This window comes from Leucoraja erinacea, chromosome 10, assembly GCF_028641065.1.
Source record: "Leucoraja erinacea ecotype New England chromosome 10, Leri_hhj_1, whole genome shotgun sequence".
Taxonomy (NCBI): Eukaryota; Metazoa; Chordata; class Chondrichthyes; order Rajiformes; family Rajidae; genus Leucoraja; species Leucoraja erinaceus.
Window position 1 is genome coordinate 56,721,413 of NC_073386.1, and position 15,521 is coordinate 56,736,933.

The following is a 15,521-nucleotide window of genomic DNA, read 5'->3' on the forward strand; positions in this document are numbered from 1 at the left end:
GACTACCCTCTATTACCTACGACTAACATGCCGACCTACTACGAGTAAACCCACGAGTAAAAAAAGTTTTGATTTTTTTCCATGGCGACCTTTTTTAACTCGCGGGCATTTTTCAGCATGTTGTAAAATACGCCGCGACCTAGCTGAGGCCTCGAGTACACGGGGACTACTCTTGAGCATGAAGGAGAGTTACAAAGACCTCCTACGACCTTGTGTCGACCGTGTTGCGAGTATGAGTCGAGGGCAAACTCTTCTAAACTCGCAGATTAGGTCGCCCAAGTGGGACAGCCCCTTAAGGACCTGTATTCACTCTGTTGGCAACCAATATCTGGTTCTTTTGGTTAGGCGTTCCTTATAACCTTATGACATGGCTGCATTTGCAGTACTGACTGGAGTTTTGGCCAAACATTACAGGAACGGTGTGGAGGTTTTGGAGGGATTGCAGAAGACATTTACCAGAATGCTGCCTGGATTAAATGGTATTTGCTCTCAGATGAGGTTGGACAAACCTGGATTATTTTTACTGGTGCTTTGGAGGCTGAGGGGAGACCTGATGGATGTTTCTAAACTTCTGACAGGCAAAGATAGGGTAAAGGGGCAGAATCTTTTTCCCCAAGGTGTAAATGTTAGAGGGCATAGCTTTAATGTCAGAGTGAGGGGAGAAATTTTAAAGGAGGTGTGCGGGGCAAGATTTTTTACAGAGTGTGATGAGTGCTGAATCTCGCTGCCAGGGGTGGTGGTGGAGGCAGATATATGATGGTGGTGTTTAAGAGGCTTTTAGATAGACACATGGATGTGCAGGGAATGGAGGGATATGGATCATGTGCAGGCAGAGGAGATTAGTCTCACTCGGCGTCATGTTTTGCGTAGACATTGTGGGCCGAAGGGCCTGTTCCTATGCTGTACTGTTTTATATTCTATGAAGAATGCATAGATGATATTCAGAGAAATAAATAATATTGATAACATGTTGACGTTTGTTTTGCTGAGCCAACAGCATGGATGTGTGAGAATTGTTCCCATAGTACGGGGGGGGGGGCACAGCGGTAGAGTTGCTTCCTTACAGCACCAGAGACCCAGGTTCAATTCTGACTATGGGTGCTGTCTGTGCGGAGTTTGTATGTTCTTCCCAATAACCGTGTGGGTTTTCTCTGGGTGCCCCCGTTTCCTCCCAGACTTCAAAGACGTACAGATTTGTAGGTTAAATAGCTATTGTAAATTGTAAATTGTCCCTAGTGAGTAGGATTGTCCTAGTGTAGGGGTGATTGCCAGTTGCCGTGGACTTGGTGGGCCGAAGAGCCTGTTTCCGCGCAATCTCCTTAAAGACTAAAATAAAGAGGAATAGTCATTTCAAAGTGTTAAACTTCCCTTAAAATTGGTTTTGTATCTTCAGAGCTGTGGCATCAAATTTCCCCTCGGAGATGTATGTATCTTGTTTGCAGCCTGCCTGGAAATGGCAACATTCTCTGACTGGGTGTTAAGAATGCCCGGTTTCTGCTGTCAAGTTGTACGTGAGGAAGTGTGAATTGCTGAATCACTGGTTGCTTTATGGCAATAATTGGAGTAACAAGTTAACCACCATGAAAATAACTTTAAAAAAAAGGATGTTTTGTTTTGTTAAGTAAACAATTGGAAATAAGTAACATTGTACTGTGAGGCCAAGTATGCCTCTATCCTGAATCAATTTTGTAATAGAATCATAGTTTGTAAGACCTCTACCTTTTAAGATCCGTAAGGCATGTGGGTTTTTTTAGTTTAGTTTAGAGATACAGTACGGAAACAGGCCCTTCGGCCCACCGAGTTCGCACCGACCAGCGATCCTCGCATATTAACACTATCCTACACACAGCATGAACAATTTTTACATTTACCAAGCCAATTTACCTAGATACCTGTACGTCTTTGGAGTGTGGGAGGAAACCGAAGATCTCGGAGAAAACCCAAGCAGTCTTGGGAGAACGTACAAACTCCATACAGACAGCACCAGTAGTCAAGATCAAACCCAGGTCTCCGGCGCTGGAGTACCACAGCGGGTCATATGTGTGAAGAGACCAGGTCAAATCAGGGCCGGCCACAGATGACCCCATGCAGGGCGGTGCCTGGCAAATGGTTGGGGAAGGTGTGATCTCAAGAGGGATATAACGTGGTGAACCGTGGAACTGGTTAGATGACTAGGGTGGAGAAGGGGGGGAAGGGGGTAAAGGGACTGATAGAAGTTACTTAAAATTAGAGAATTCAACATTCATACCATTGGGGTATAAGCTGCCCAAGCAGAATATAAGTTGCTCTTCCTCCATTTTACATGTGGCCTCACTCGGGCAATGGAGGAGGCCCAGGACAGAAAGGTCAGTATGGGAAACAGAGAACAGTACACCACAGGAACAGTCCCTTCAGCCCACATTATCTGTGCCAAACCTGATGCCAATTTGAACTAATCTCCTCTGCCAGCATGTATTCCATATCCCTCCATTCCCTGCATATCCATGTGCCTATGTAAAAGCCTCTTAAATGCCACTATCGTATCTGCCACCACCACCACCACCTCTCCTGGCAGCACGTTCCAGGCACCCACCACCCTCTGTGTAAAAAAAAACTTGCCCCACACATCTCCTTTAAAATAAGCCCCTTTCACCTTAAAGCTATGCCCTTGAGTCCTTGACGCTTACACCCTGGGGAGAAGGGTTCTGACTGTGTAACCCCCCACTCTGACACCACTGTGTTAAATGCTTACGGACACGTTGATGCCAGTGTGACTAGTCTTTTATTGTGCCCATTCCCAGAGCTACTCTAACACCAGACAGTGTAGACGGAGCAAGCCCCAACCCCATCTCCCCACAACTCCTTCAACTATCAGCCCAATGCATCAAGAGACACACCAGGTACCAGTGTAGTTCAGTTTAGAGATACAGCATTGAAACAGGCCCTTCAGCCCACCGAATCCATGCCGACCATCAATCACCGGTACACTCATTCTATCCTACACACTAATGGCAATTTACTGAGGCCAATTAACCTACAAACCCGCACCCAGAGAAAACCCACAAGGTCACATTCCGTATAGACTGCGCCCGTAGTCAGGATTGAACCTGGGTCTCTGGTGCTGTAAGGCAGCAACTCTACTGCTGCGTCTCTGTGCCTCCCTTGGGTGGAAGTCTTCTAGGTTAAACGTATCTGCAGCTTTGCACCAGAATCATGCACTGCATGGCTGCTGGTCTGACATTTAACACTGGTTGGCGGTGCGACTCATGTTGCAGCCACTATCGTATCTTTTTTAATTTTTTTGTCCAGTTAAATGTAGTTGTTGTGTTTTTTTATACTGTTTTGGGCTATGTATATGTGGGGGGCGGGAACTTTTAAAAATCTCTTCCCTGCACGGGAGACCCAACCTTTTTCCTGTTGGATCTCCGTTGTCGTTGGGGCCTAGCACCGTGGAGCGGCCTCCAGCCGGAACCGTCGCGGAGCCTGCGGACTACTTACCATCTGGCCGGCCTCGGAGCATGGGGAGCGGTGGTGGCGGGCGGCTGAGGCCCGACCCAGGAGCTCGGAGGCTCCAGCCGCAGGCCCGGTGGACGGGGCATCAGGAGCTCGCGGGTCCCAGGTGGGAGACCGCTTTTCGGAGCTCCACAACGCAACTTCTCCTGCCCATGTCGTGGGGGTGGAACGACCCGGAGCGGGGCCTTACATCGCCCGGCGCGGCTTTAACGGTCGCGGGACATACCAACGCCCGCCAGGGGACTCACACATTGAGACATTAAGATCTGGAGCGGGACCGTACATCGCCCGGCGCGGCCTTAACGGCCGTGGGACTTCCCATCACCCGCCTGGGGCTTTATCATCGGGAGAAAAATGGAACACAGGGGAGAGAAAAGACTTTGCCTTCCATCACAGTGAGGAGGAGATTCACTGTGATGGATGTTTGTGTAAATTGAATTGTTTGTGTGTCTTGTAGAAATTGTTCTGTTTGTATGGCTGTGGAAACAGAGTTTCGTTTGAGCCTCATTGAGGTTCAAATGACAATGAATAAATATTGTATTGTATATTGTATTGTATTGTGTTGTGCTTCAGCTCTCCTTGAGCAGGTTAGTTTATTTCAGAAATACAACTTGGAAACAGTCCCTTTAACCCGCCGAGTTCACGCCAACCATCGATCACCCGTCCACACTAGTTCTATGCTATCTCATTCTCATCTGCTCCCAAGACACTATTTACAGCGGCCAATTAATCTACATCTTGAACTGGACAAGACGTCTTGTCTTGGACAAGACGTCTTGTCTTAGACAGACACAAAATGCTGCATCTCTGGAGAGAAGGAATGGGTGACGTTTCGGGTTGGGACCCTTCTTCAGACTGTCTTGTCTTGACTGAACTGCATGTCTTTGGACTGGAGAACATTGTCTTGCAGGTTGCAAGTGTCATCTATCCACTTCCCCATCGCTGTTCAGATGTGATTCATGGAATATTTGTTGCTCACCCTGTCTCCGCTGGACACACCAATACTATTGCTCATATGCAATAATTGGTTGGGTCTCAATTGCTTGCCAGACATCCGGTTATCTGTGCCAATTTTCCATTTGGAATGAAGGAGCCAACAGTTTGTTGCTTTTTAACGACGGAGAACAGTAAGGGTCCAGCTCATGAGAAAAATATGCTGCAGTAATAACTAATGTATCTGAGCCAATTATAAGGAAGAACATCAGACTGTCATGGGTTCTGGTATTTTATTGATAGTTTAAGTGAGGTGCGGTGTTGCTGATCTGCTAACCCTTAAGAATGTCTCGTTTTAATAAATCTTGCTTGAATTCCTCTGACACGAGGTCTTAGATAGCCATTTAGTTTCCATTGGATGAAGAGAATTGTTGACGCATTATATTGGCTTCAGCAACACATCAGATGACTAAAAGTGTGAGCATGCATGATGTAACTGCCTGAGTATAGACCATTGTCATTTGATCTGCCCTTAACTCTGCCCTAAATCCTAAATGTGTGGAGTGTACTGTTCAGAGACGTTTTCTCTTCTCTACGACAGCTCCCAGCAGTCTGTGAAAATAAAGGAATTGTGATAGCAAACTTGTATGAAGCTCTGAAGTTAGACACAAAGTGCTGGAGTAACTCAGCGGGCCGGGCTGCATCATTGGAGAAAACAAATAGGTGGCGTTTTGGGTCGAGACCCTTCTTCAGACTGAAAGTAGAGGCCGGGGGGGGGGGGGGGGGGGGGGGTAGCTGTGCGTAGGAAAAGGCCGGAACAAATTGGGGCGAGGAATTGATGAACAAGGAAGGATGGAGCCCACAATGGCCCATAGTTGGCTGGGTAAGAGGTGATAACAAAAGGATATGAGGATGCAAAGAGTATGAAGCCCTTCCCCATACATTATAGCAATGTTACAACATTTTGAGATTTAAAAAATCAAGTCTGCAATTTATCCCATCAGATAAAGCATAACAATAAGTTTAATTTGACACCTAATTCACTTTCATATCTCAAGTAATAAAAAAGTTATGGCCATTTTCATACTCGGAAATTAGCATCTTGTTCCCTATTGATTTTCTATGGACATAACAAAAAAGCTGTGATCGTGGACAGTCAAAAGCCCATAACCTCCTTAAAAATTAAGAGAACTGAATGAAATTTTCAGTTATCATAGATTGAAGCATTCTGAAACAAATATAAAATAATCTTACTTGGATGACCTGAAATTAAAGCATATAATTAGTTAGTTACCCAATTGTAGCTAATTTCAAACTTCAATTACTAGATCTAAACATCTATCCATTTCTTAATAAATGATTAACATTTTTAAATAGCCCAAGTGTCCAAATAATATTCACAAATAATTCACAATAAAACATGATTTTTAAATCTCATTTACATCAATTTATAGGCCAAATGGAAGGAATTTAGTGTTCAATTGCTGTAAATTAAAGTCAATTTAAATCAGCTTTCTAGTGGGTTCTTGTGAACGCGCTGGTTTAGAATGTTCACATTGCGCTGGATTTGTGCCCTCAAGTGCCCAGAAAAATACTGCGGGATATAAAAAGCCCAAAATGAACTACTCGCTATAGAAAACTTTATACACAGGGTTATATACAAGCCCCATTTAATGTAAAAATAAGGTACATACCTTTAATTGTTTGCTTTATAAAACCCTGGGGCTGCGAGAGATTGCGGGTTGAGAGAGTGATTTTTAAACTACTATAAATATTATACAAGGCCATAAAAACTAATAATACCTTTTGCGACGGGGTCTTTCAGCGATTTTCCGTTAATGATTTACTAGGCTGAACATTTTCGATTGGAACAGCCTAGTAAAAATCGCATTTTAAACCCGCCCCCTCTAAACTGCGCCAAAATCGCGCACACGGGGTAGGGCAGATGCTCAGCCACGATTCAGGTAGGTTTTGTAACATACCTATACATTACATTATTCCTGAAGAAGGGTCCTGATCTGAAACGTCATCTGTCCATTCCCTCCACAGATGCTGCTTAACCCACTGAGTTCCTCCAGCAGTTTGTGTTTTGTTCAAGATTCCAGCGTCCCGTGTGACGACATTTTTCTGAGCTTTCTCTTTGGATATCAGTGCCTAAACTCCATTATGTTTAGCCTGTGTGCATTGAGGATCCCATTTCCCTTGTTCACTATGCAATCTTATCCTGAGGTTTCTGCAATTCCTGGGGACGGCACAGTGGTGCAGCGGTAGAGTTGCTGCCTTACAGCGCCTGAGACCCGGGTTTGGTCCTGACTACAGGTGCTGTCTATACGGAGCGTATACGTTCTCCCTGTGATGGTGTGGGTTCTCCTCGGGTGCTTGGTTATCCTACCACACTCCAAAGATTGGTGGGTTTGCAGGTTGATTGGTTGTAAATTAATTCTGTAGGTGTGTACGATAGAACTAGTGAACGCTGGTCTGGTCGGTGTGGACTCGGTGGGCCAAAGGGCCTGTTTCCACACTGTATTTTTAAAACTAAAAGTTATAAAACGAAAAACCCTATCCCAACCCAGGCAGACATGTCCAGGTCAGTTGTACCATTGCAGCTCAGGATTTAGCATGGGATTGTTCAGAACTGCGTGACTCCACAATTCACTGGAGAAACTGTAACGGTTTGGATATGTAAACATGACAAAAATATGCAGATGCTGGAAATCTGAAACAAAATTACAATGTGCAAGGGAACCTCAATAGGTCAGGCAGCGTCTGCGGATAGGGAAGCAATGTCCTCATCTGAAAGTTCATGTAGCTGTTTTGTTTGTTTTAGTTTTAGAGATACAGCGCACAAACAGGTCCTTCAGCCCACCGAGTCCACGCCGACCAGTGATCACCCCGTACACTAGTTCTATACTGCACGCTAGGGACAATTTACAGAAGCCATTAACCTACAAACATGTACGTTTTTGGAGTGCGGGAGGAAACCGGAGCACCCGGAGAAAATGCACGCAGTTAGAGAGAGAACATGCAAACTCCGTACCGACAGCACCTGCAGTCAGGTTTGAACCCTAAAAAACAAAATGTCCTCCCTTCTCCCCATAACTGGTGATCCCATCACAAAGCACCTTGTGGCCTTCCTCCAGCATTTGTAACATAGAGCATAGAACAGTACAGCACAGAAATGGGCTCTTTAGCCCACCATGTTTGTGATGAGCATGATGCCAAGTTAAAGTGATCTCATCTGCCTGCATGTGATCCACATCCCTCTATTCCTTGCACTTCCATGTTGCTATCTAAAAGTCTCCTAAGCACCACTATTGTATCTGCCTCCACCCCCACTGCATGTTCCACCACTCTCTGTGCAAAAACGTGCCCACCACATCTCCATTAAACTTTCCCCCTCTCATCTTATAGCTATACCCTCGAGTGTTGGACATTTCCAACCTGGGAAAAGGTTCTGACCTTCTTACCCTAGTGACACCTCTCATCGTTTTATATACTTCTGACAAGTCTCCCCTCATTCTAGACAATCCAAGTCTGTCCATCCTCTCCCTGTAGCCGAAACCCTCTAATCCAGGCACAAAGCACATTAAAATCTCTGAACTGTGGATCAGATAATTCACTGGATCAGAAAAATCATTAAAAAGTGGGTGGTGAATCTTTGGAATTCATTGCCTCAGACGGCTGTGGAGGTCGAATCAATGGATATTTTTACGGCGGAGATTGACATATACTTGATTAGTATGGGTGTCAGGGGTTATGGGGAGAAGGCAGGAGAATTGGGTTGAGAGGGAAAGATAGATCAGCCATGATTGAATGGCGGAGTGGACTCGATGGACTGAATGGCCTAATTCTGCTCCTATCACGTAAGAACTTAAAAAAAAAACCCTCCAAGTATTTTATCCATTTTCTCCCCAATTCCCTCGCCCTTCTCATTCCCTGCGACTCCTCTTTCAAGGTCATTCTTAAATCTTGTCAAAGCAGCAGCCATTTTGGCGAGCTGTCTGTGAGATTATCTGTTTGGTGTTGAATTTGCTGCTTTGAAGCCACACCCCCACTGGGAATAAAGAAGGGCATAGATAGAGTGGGTGTGGACTGTTGGGAGAGTCTAGGACCAGAGGTCATAGCCTCAGAATGAAAGGGCGCTCTTTTAGAAAGGAGGTGAGGAGCAACTTCTTTAGTCGGGGGAGTTAATCTGTGGAACTCATTGCCACAGGGGGCTGTGGAGGCCAAGTCAGTGGATATTTTTAAGGCAGAGATTAACAAATTCTTGATTAGAATGGGTGTCGAGGGTTATGGGGAGAAGGCACAAAATGGGATTAGGAGGCAGAGATCAGCCATGATTGAATGGCGGAGTAGAATCAATGGGCCGAATGGCCTAATTCTACCCCTATAACGTGAACTTGTGAAGTGATTGAAGCTTCATCTTATACTGAACAGAATATATTTTGTAAAACTCATTCCAGGCTGGATACAGACGCAAATCACAAAGGTAAAAAGAAAATGTGCACTTAATCCAGCGTATCTTTTCACCATCTTAAAACATAGAACAGTACAGCACAAGAACAGGCCTTTCAGCTCACATTGTCTGTGCCGAACATGATGCCAGCACCATCTCTTATCTACCTGCACATAACTGATATCCCTCCATTCCCTGCATATCCATGAGCCTATCCATACGGCTCTTAAACGCCACTGTTGTATCTACAGTCTGTTGATTCAGTAACAAAAATACTATTAAAACAGAAAATGTATTCTAGGTTTTGTTGGTAGATTTCTGCTTGAAATGGAAAATATATTTCAATGCGCAGCTGTTTTGATGTGACTTTAGAAGAGGCGAAAATTCTTATTGTGGGTTTTCTTTTAATAATCTTTCTTTGAATGATCTGATCTACAGTTGAGAGTTTTTACTGACAAAATTTTAGTGTTTCTCGACAGGGAAGAATTTGTGTCTAATAGGTCTTGGCAGTAGATATTCCCAGTGCTATTAGCTGCCAGAACTCTGAAACACGGCCAAAAAATGTATCCATTTGTATCAGAATGTTACAACATGTAAAGTTTCCATCCTCTCAAAGATTAAAGGGCTATTGTCTGTGTTCATAATACTGATACACTTCAAATGTGAATGCTTCCATTTGCAGGGTCAACTTGCAGATAGCTTTGATATATACTGTCGGAATTTCATATCGAATAGGAGAATTTAAAAAAAAATCTTTAATACGTTCAAGGCCTTGTTGCTTCAGGCTGTTTTGATTTAATTATTTTTGTTTTTAAGATGCACCAAACCACACTTGAGGAATTGCACAAGTTCTCCTGATAGGCTCAACCGTATTTTCTTGCGACGTTGGAGTTCATTCGGCCCGGCGATATAATGCTGCCCCTCTGGTTATTCCCATTATAAGGCCATAAGACCATAGGAGCAGAATTAGGCCATTCGACCCATCGCGTCTACTACCCCATTCAATCATGGCTGATCTATCGTTCCCTCTCAACCCCATCCTCCTGCCTTCTCCCAGTAACCTTTGACGCCCCCCACAGGAAGAACGTACAAATTCCATCCAGATAGTCAGTGCCCAAGGTCAGGATCAAACCCGGGGCTCTGGTGCTGTGAGGCAGCAGCTCTACCAGCTGTGCCATTGAGCGACCCTCTTTGATCTCCTGGTTCTCATACTCTGTACCTCAGGTTTGCTTGAAAACTCTGCAGAGAAACCCTTTTGGATGCTTCACTAAATTCAAGGTGCTGGATCGATGCTGGTGGGTTGCAATGTGCCTAAATGTAAGGGCAGCACAGGGGTAGAGCTGCTGCTTCCAACCACCAGAGCCCCAGGTTCGATCCTGGCCACCGGTGCTGTCTGTGTGGAGTTTGCACGTTCTCCCTGTGACGGCGTGGGCTTCCCCCGGGTACTCCGGTTTCCTCCCACATCCCAATGATGTGCGGGCGTGTAGGTTAATTGTCCCTCTGTAAGTTGCCCCTAGTGTGTAGGGAGTGGATTAGAAATTGGGATAGCATAGAACGAGTGTGAAGTTCTATATGATCGGTGTGGACTAGATGGGCCGAAGGTTTTGTCTCCATGCTGTATCCCAAAAAACGAAAAACTAAGACCAAAGCAACTGGCCAGGTCTCTGCTCAAACTGCATGTGGAATTCATAATACAAAATTAACAAATCTAAACTCTGTTCAGGTGATGTCCATGCTATATCTCTGAACTAAAAACTGAATCTTTGTCCCCATCTGCCTGGGCATGAATTTATTTACCGGCACAATTAAACTGCTCAAAAATGAAGTACTGTTTACAATTTTACTTTAAGGAAAAGCACAGTCAGGATGTCTGTGTCTTTGAAGCCCATTGTTGTATTCGGGGGTTTAGCTCCCATTCATAATCATTGGCCCTGGGTAGCATGATAAATGGCTTCACTTGTCAGCTCTCAGTGAAGTACAGCCCAGGGTTTTGTGATTAACACGAGCCTATCTTCGCAGGGCTGGGTCGACTTTTGATATGCTATTTCACCGTTAAAAAAATGGAAACATTACTTCTCACTCCCCTGTAAGATAGCAGGAGATGATCTCTGCGGTAAATGCATTCCGAGCTCCTGCTGTAATCTCACGAGTAAGTTACACAGTACATTTTTTTTTGTCAGACAAAATGAGATTTATCTACGTGGAGGATGTTTATATTTGACATTTTTGGTTGGAAGGCTGATAACCAACCAGGTGTCCTGAAGAAGGGCCTCAACCCGAAACGTCGCCCATTCCTTCTCTCCGGAGATGCTGCTTGCCCCACTGAGTTACTCCAGCATTTTGTGTCTGTCTTCAGGTGTCCTGAAATATTGACACAAATGCAAAACGGTAAACTCACGACTGTTTTGGGAAGCAACAATATCAATAATAATGAGTGATTTATGAATACTTTTGTTGCAGAGCACCAGGTAGATTTGCCATCCAGAATGTCAAGGATCAGTACAACACAGAGAGAAACCTGATAATATAATATGACTATGGAACTGATGCGCTACACGCTGAGAACTATATCCTGCACCTTTGCTCTACCTATTGTACTTGCGTTTGGCTAGATTGTACTGATGTATAGTATTATCTGATCTGATTGCAGAGCATGCAAAATAAAGCTTTTCCCTGTACCTTGGTACATGTGGCAATAATTAACCTAAATCTAAATTTAATTTTAAATACTAAACCAGACCTTTTAAATTCGCACTACTGAACCTTTTCAGCAGTTATAATGTGGCATGAAATTGTAGTGTAACAATGGAAAAGTCCAAAGTCTGCAGTGGTGTAATAGACTCGGTACAAGTTCATTCCAAGAGTTCTCCCGAGTTTGCCCTGATTCAAACTCGGAGATTTACGGTAATGGCCATTCGTCGGTACTCGGGGCTCTCGTGGACATTTTTCAACATGTCGAAAAATCTTCACGAGTCTTCCCGTGCCTATCTGCCGTTAGCGAGTCTTCCCGAGTACCTGCCGTTAGCGTCACGAGCCGCTAAGAGACGTCCCCGAGCTCCGACGTACCCGCTACGTTCATTCTCCGTGCTTACCACGAGTTTGATTTTTTTAAACTCGGGAGGGCACTTGCAATGAACTCGCACCGTGGGACAGGGCTATTAGTTGGAAGACTGTCATCGTAGTTCACTATAACTTCCAGGGTAATATTTTTCTCACCCACCTTTGTAGACTGCTGCTTTGTTTTATTGAAAATTCGCACATTGACTTCAATAACAGATGATTGTTGATGGATCGCAAACTACAATGAGAAAAATTGTTAATGCTGTGTTTTTTTTTCTTACGATTTTACGAATTACTATTTACATTGCCTTTGTGATTTTGGCTCCTTCTCCAGTGCCTAGTACTTGTCCTTTGTATACCGCCAACAGTGAAAATCATACTCCAGAGAGTCTTTGCAATCTCCATTACATTCTCATCTTCTGACTACCTGACAGAAATATGGGCTTTTGTAATGATTTATTCTAATGTACTATGAATAAACATTAAAATTCAAAGAAATTTTCACAACCCTAATATTTTTCGTGCATTTTATCTTGCACGCAACTTACATTTGCATTTCAAGGAGATTCAAAAGCATGTATATTATCCAAATAGCTGTTTCATGTTTGAAGTCACTTGATGCATGGGAGTGTCCTTACCATTGAGATCATCTTCAGATTATTTATAGACCATTTCCCAACATCTAAATTAAAACCTTCCTGTTTTTAGTTTATTTCTCCATTTTTATAACATATTAAACATGAAGTATTTTATTGGCACACAAAAGTCTCAATTTGCAGGTACTTCTCTAAAGCATGCAACCAAGTTAATGCCCTACTTGATTTGAATCCCCCCGCCCCCAAACGTCCCCATCCCCCACCCTCGTTCATCCCTTTGCAGTCAGCGTGAGTCACTGCATCTATTGATGTTTGCCCATATTAATAGTTTGTCTATAAGCACTTGTCCTCCTAACATTTCAGAGGAATATTGTGCATTATATACTATGAACAGAACACACATCGAGAATGTGAAATTAGTTTTACGCAACCCATGTACATGTTAATTAGTTTCACAAAAAGGACGTTTTTGCACTTTATCTTTCAAAAACCAAGCAAGAACACCTTTATTTTCGTCTTTCAAACATTCACAGCATGCATGGCGTTTAAGAGGCTTTTAGATAGGCACATGGATATGCAGTGACTTGACATCATGTTCGGCATGAATATTGTGGGCTTCAGGGCCAGTTCCTGTACTGTACTGTTCTATGTTCTTATATGTTAAGTTTTGATGTTTGCAACAAGGATTTAAAGAAGTGTTTGCAGCATTATGGGTTAATCATTTTATACATATCTTTGAGAAATGCAAAGGTGGCGTTTCAAATAGTCTTCTCATCTTTAGAAACAAGGAACCGCAGATGCTGGTTTACACAAAAGGACACAAAGTGCTGGAGTAACTCAGCGAGTCAGGCAGCACCTCTGGAGAACATGGATAGGTGACATTTCAGGTTGGGAATCGTCTTCAGACTGGAGAAGGGTATCAACCTGAAATGTCATCCATCTATGTTCTCCAGAGATGCTGCCTGACCCGCTGAGTTACTCCAGCACTTTGTGTTCTGATCTATAGCCTCACTAGCGTTGGCCACTTGTTTGATGAGACAGAATTTAATCCAGTGACTCAAAGCATTAATTTATTACCATGATATACTACTCCAGCTCATTGCAAGTTTTTTTGGAATAAACATTAAAAATATCAATGGTGTTTAATAGCCTTCAACATGTTTAATTTCAGGGAGAGCCAATTACATTTTGTGAAGAGAGTTACGTGGCCCATCGATCCAGCACCATTAAAAACTTCCTGCAAAATGCTGTGCAGCTTCAGCTCTTCAAACAGGTAAGGTTAAAGCTGAGGGTCTGTGTGTCAACGTGGGAAATCTGCTGGGGATGTAACGGGAGAGGAAAGTCTGGCAGAGGAGTGCAGTGGGTAGAGTCGCTGCCTCACAGCGCCAGAGGCACAGGTTCGATCCCGACCTTGGGTGCTGGCTGTGTGTAAGACACAGTGAGTGAGGATTTCATTGTTTCATTGTCGGTACATATGACAATTAACACTCGTGCTTCTTGAACGTGGTTGAGGCAAGAAATTTACCTTGAACGTATTCTCTGGCTCGCCCTTCACAACTCTCTGGGGCTGAGATTCTTAAAGATTCACAAGCCGTTGAGAGTAGAACATGTCTACCTAGTTTGGGCAAGGACTCACTCTGAAACCATGCACTCCAGTGTTCATCTCTAAGGGCAAGGAGAACATTGTCAATGGGGCCAGCACAGTGGCGCAGCGGGTAGAGCTGTTGCCTCATAGCGCCACAGACCCAGAGTAGGGGAATCAACATCCAGAGGACAGAGGTTTAAGGTAAAGGGGGGAAAGATTTAATAGGAACCTGAGGGGTAACCTTTTTATACAAAGAGTGGTGGGTGTCTGTAATGAGCTGCCGGGGGGTGGGGGTAGTTGAGGCAAGTATCATCACAATGCTTAAGAAACATTTAGACAGGTACATGGATAGGACAGGTTTAGAGGGATGTGGGCCAAATGCAGGCAGCTTGGACTATTATAGCTAGGACATGTTGGTTGACGTGGGCAAGTTGAGCTGAAGGGTCGGTTTCCACACTGTACCACTGTATCACCACACGGTTCGATCCTGACCTCGGGTGCTGTCTGTGCGGAGTTTGCAGGTCTATGTTCTCCATGTCACCACATGGGTTTCCCCCGGGTGCTCCAGTTTCCTCCCACATCCCAAAGATGTGCGGGTTTGCAGGTCAATTGGCCCTCTGTAAATTGCCCCTGGTGTGCAGGGAATGCATGATAAAGTACGATAACATAGAACTAATGGTTGGCCGAAAGACCGGTTTCCATGTTGCACTGCTGAAAACACTGAAACTGAAATGACCCTGTTTTTAGTCAGTGCTGGCACGATGGGCTGAATGGCCTCAGTCTGTGCCATAAATTAATTTTATATAGATGCGTGTAGGTTTCAGTTCAGGCGATAGAAATGCCTAAATTGCAAGGAAGAAAGGGACGAAAGCATATTGCTAGGAATGTCAGGACAATTCAGGGGAGACACAAGGAACTACAGATACTGGAAACTAGAGCAAAACACAAAGTGCTGGAGGAACTCAGTGAGTCTGAAGAAAAGTCGTCTGTCCATTCCCTCCACATAACCCGCTGAGTTCCTCCAGCATTTGGTGATTTGCTATGAAACTATGTAGAGCTTTCTTCCCATGGAATGATAATGCTAAGAAATTATTTCTAAGGGTCTTTAAATGTTAGGAGCTGAGACAAGGTTTTGGGAGGATGTTTCCACTTCCAGGGAGGGGCCCTAAATATGATATTCCTCATGAATCCATCTGGGAATTCAAGAGGATTTCTTTGCCCAGAGCGAGTTTAAAATTTGGAGCATTGAAAAGTTGAGGTCATCAGTATTTAAAGGAAATATGATTTAGAGAAATAGTTTAGTTCAGAGATACAGCACAGAAACAGGCCCTTCGGCCCACAGAGTCCATGCCCACCAGCGATCCCACACACTAACACTATCCCACACTCTAGGGACAAT

General features: G+C 44.1%; 1 protein-coding gene across 1 annotated transcript in view; it reads left to right on the forward strand.

Moving 5' to 3' along the window:
• Positions 1 to 15,521, forward strand: part of dennd1b (DENN/MADD domain containing 1B) — a 289,189-nt gene that overhangs the window by 215,603 nt on the left and 58,065 nt on the right. The window contains 1 exon segment of the mRNA XM_055642397.1: positions 13,709 to 13,810. Within this exon segment, the coding sequence (XP_055498372.1) occupies positions 13,709 to 13,810 (102 nt within the window).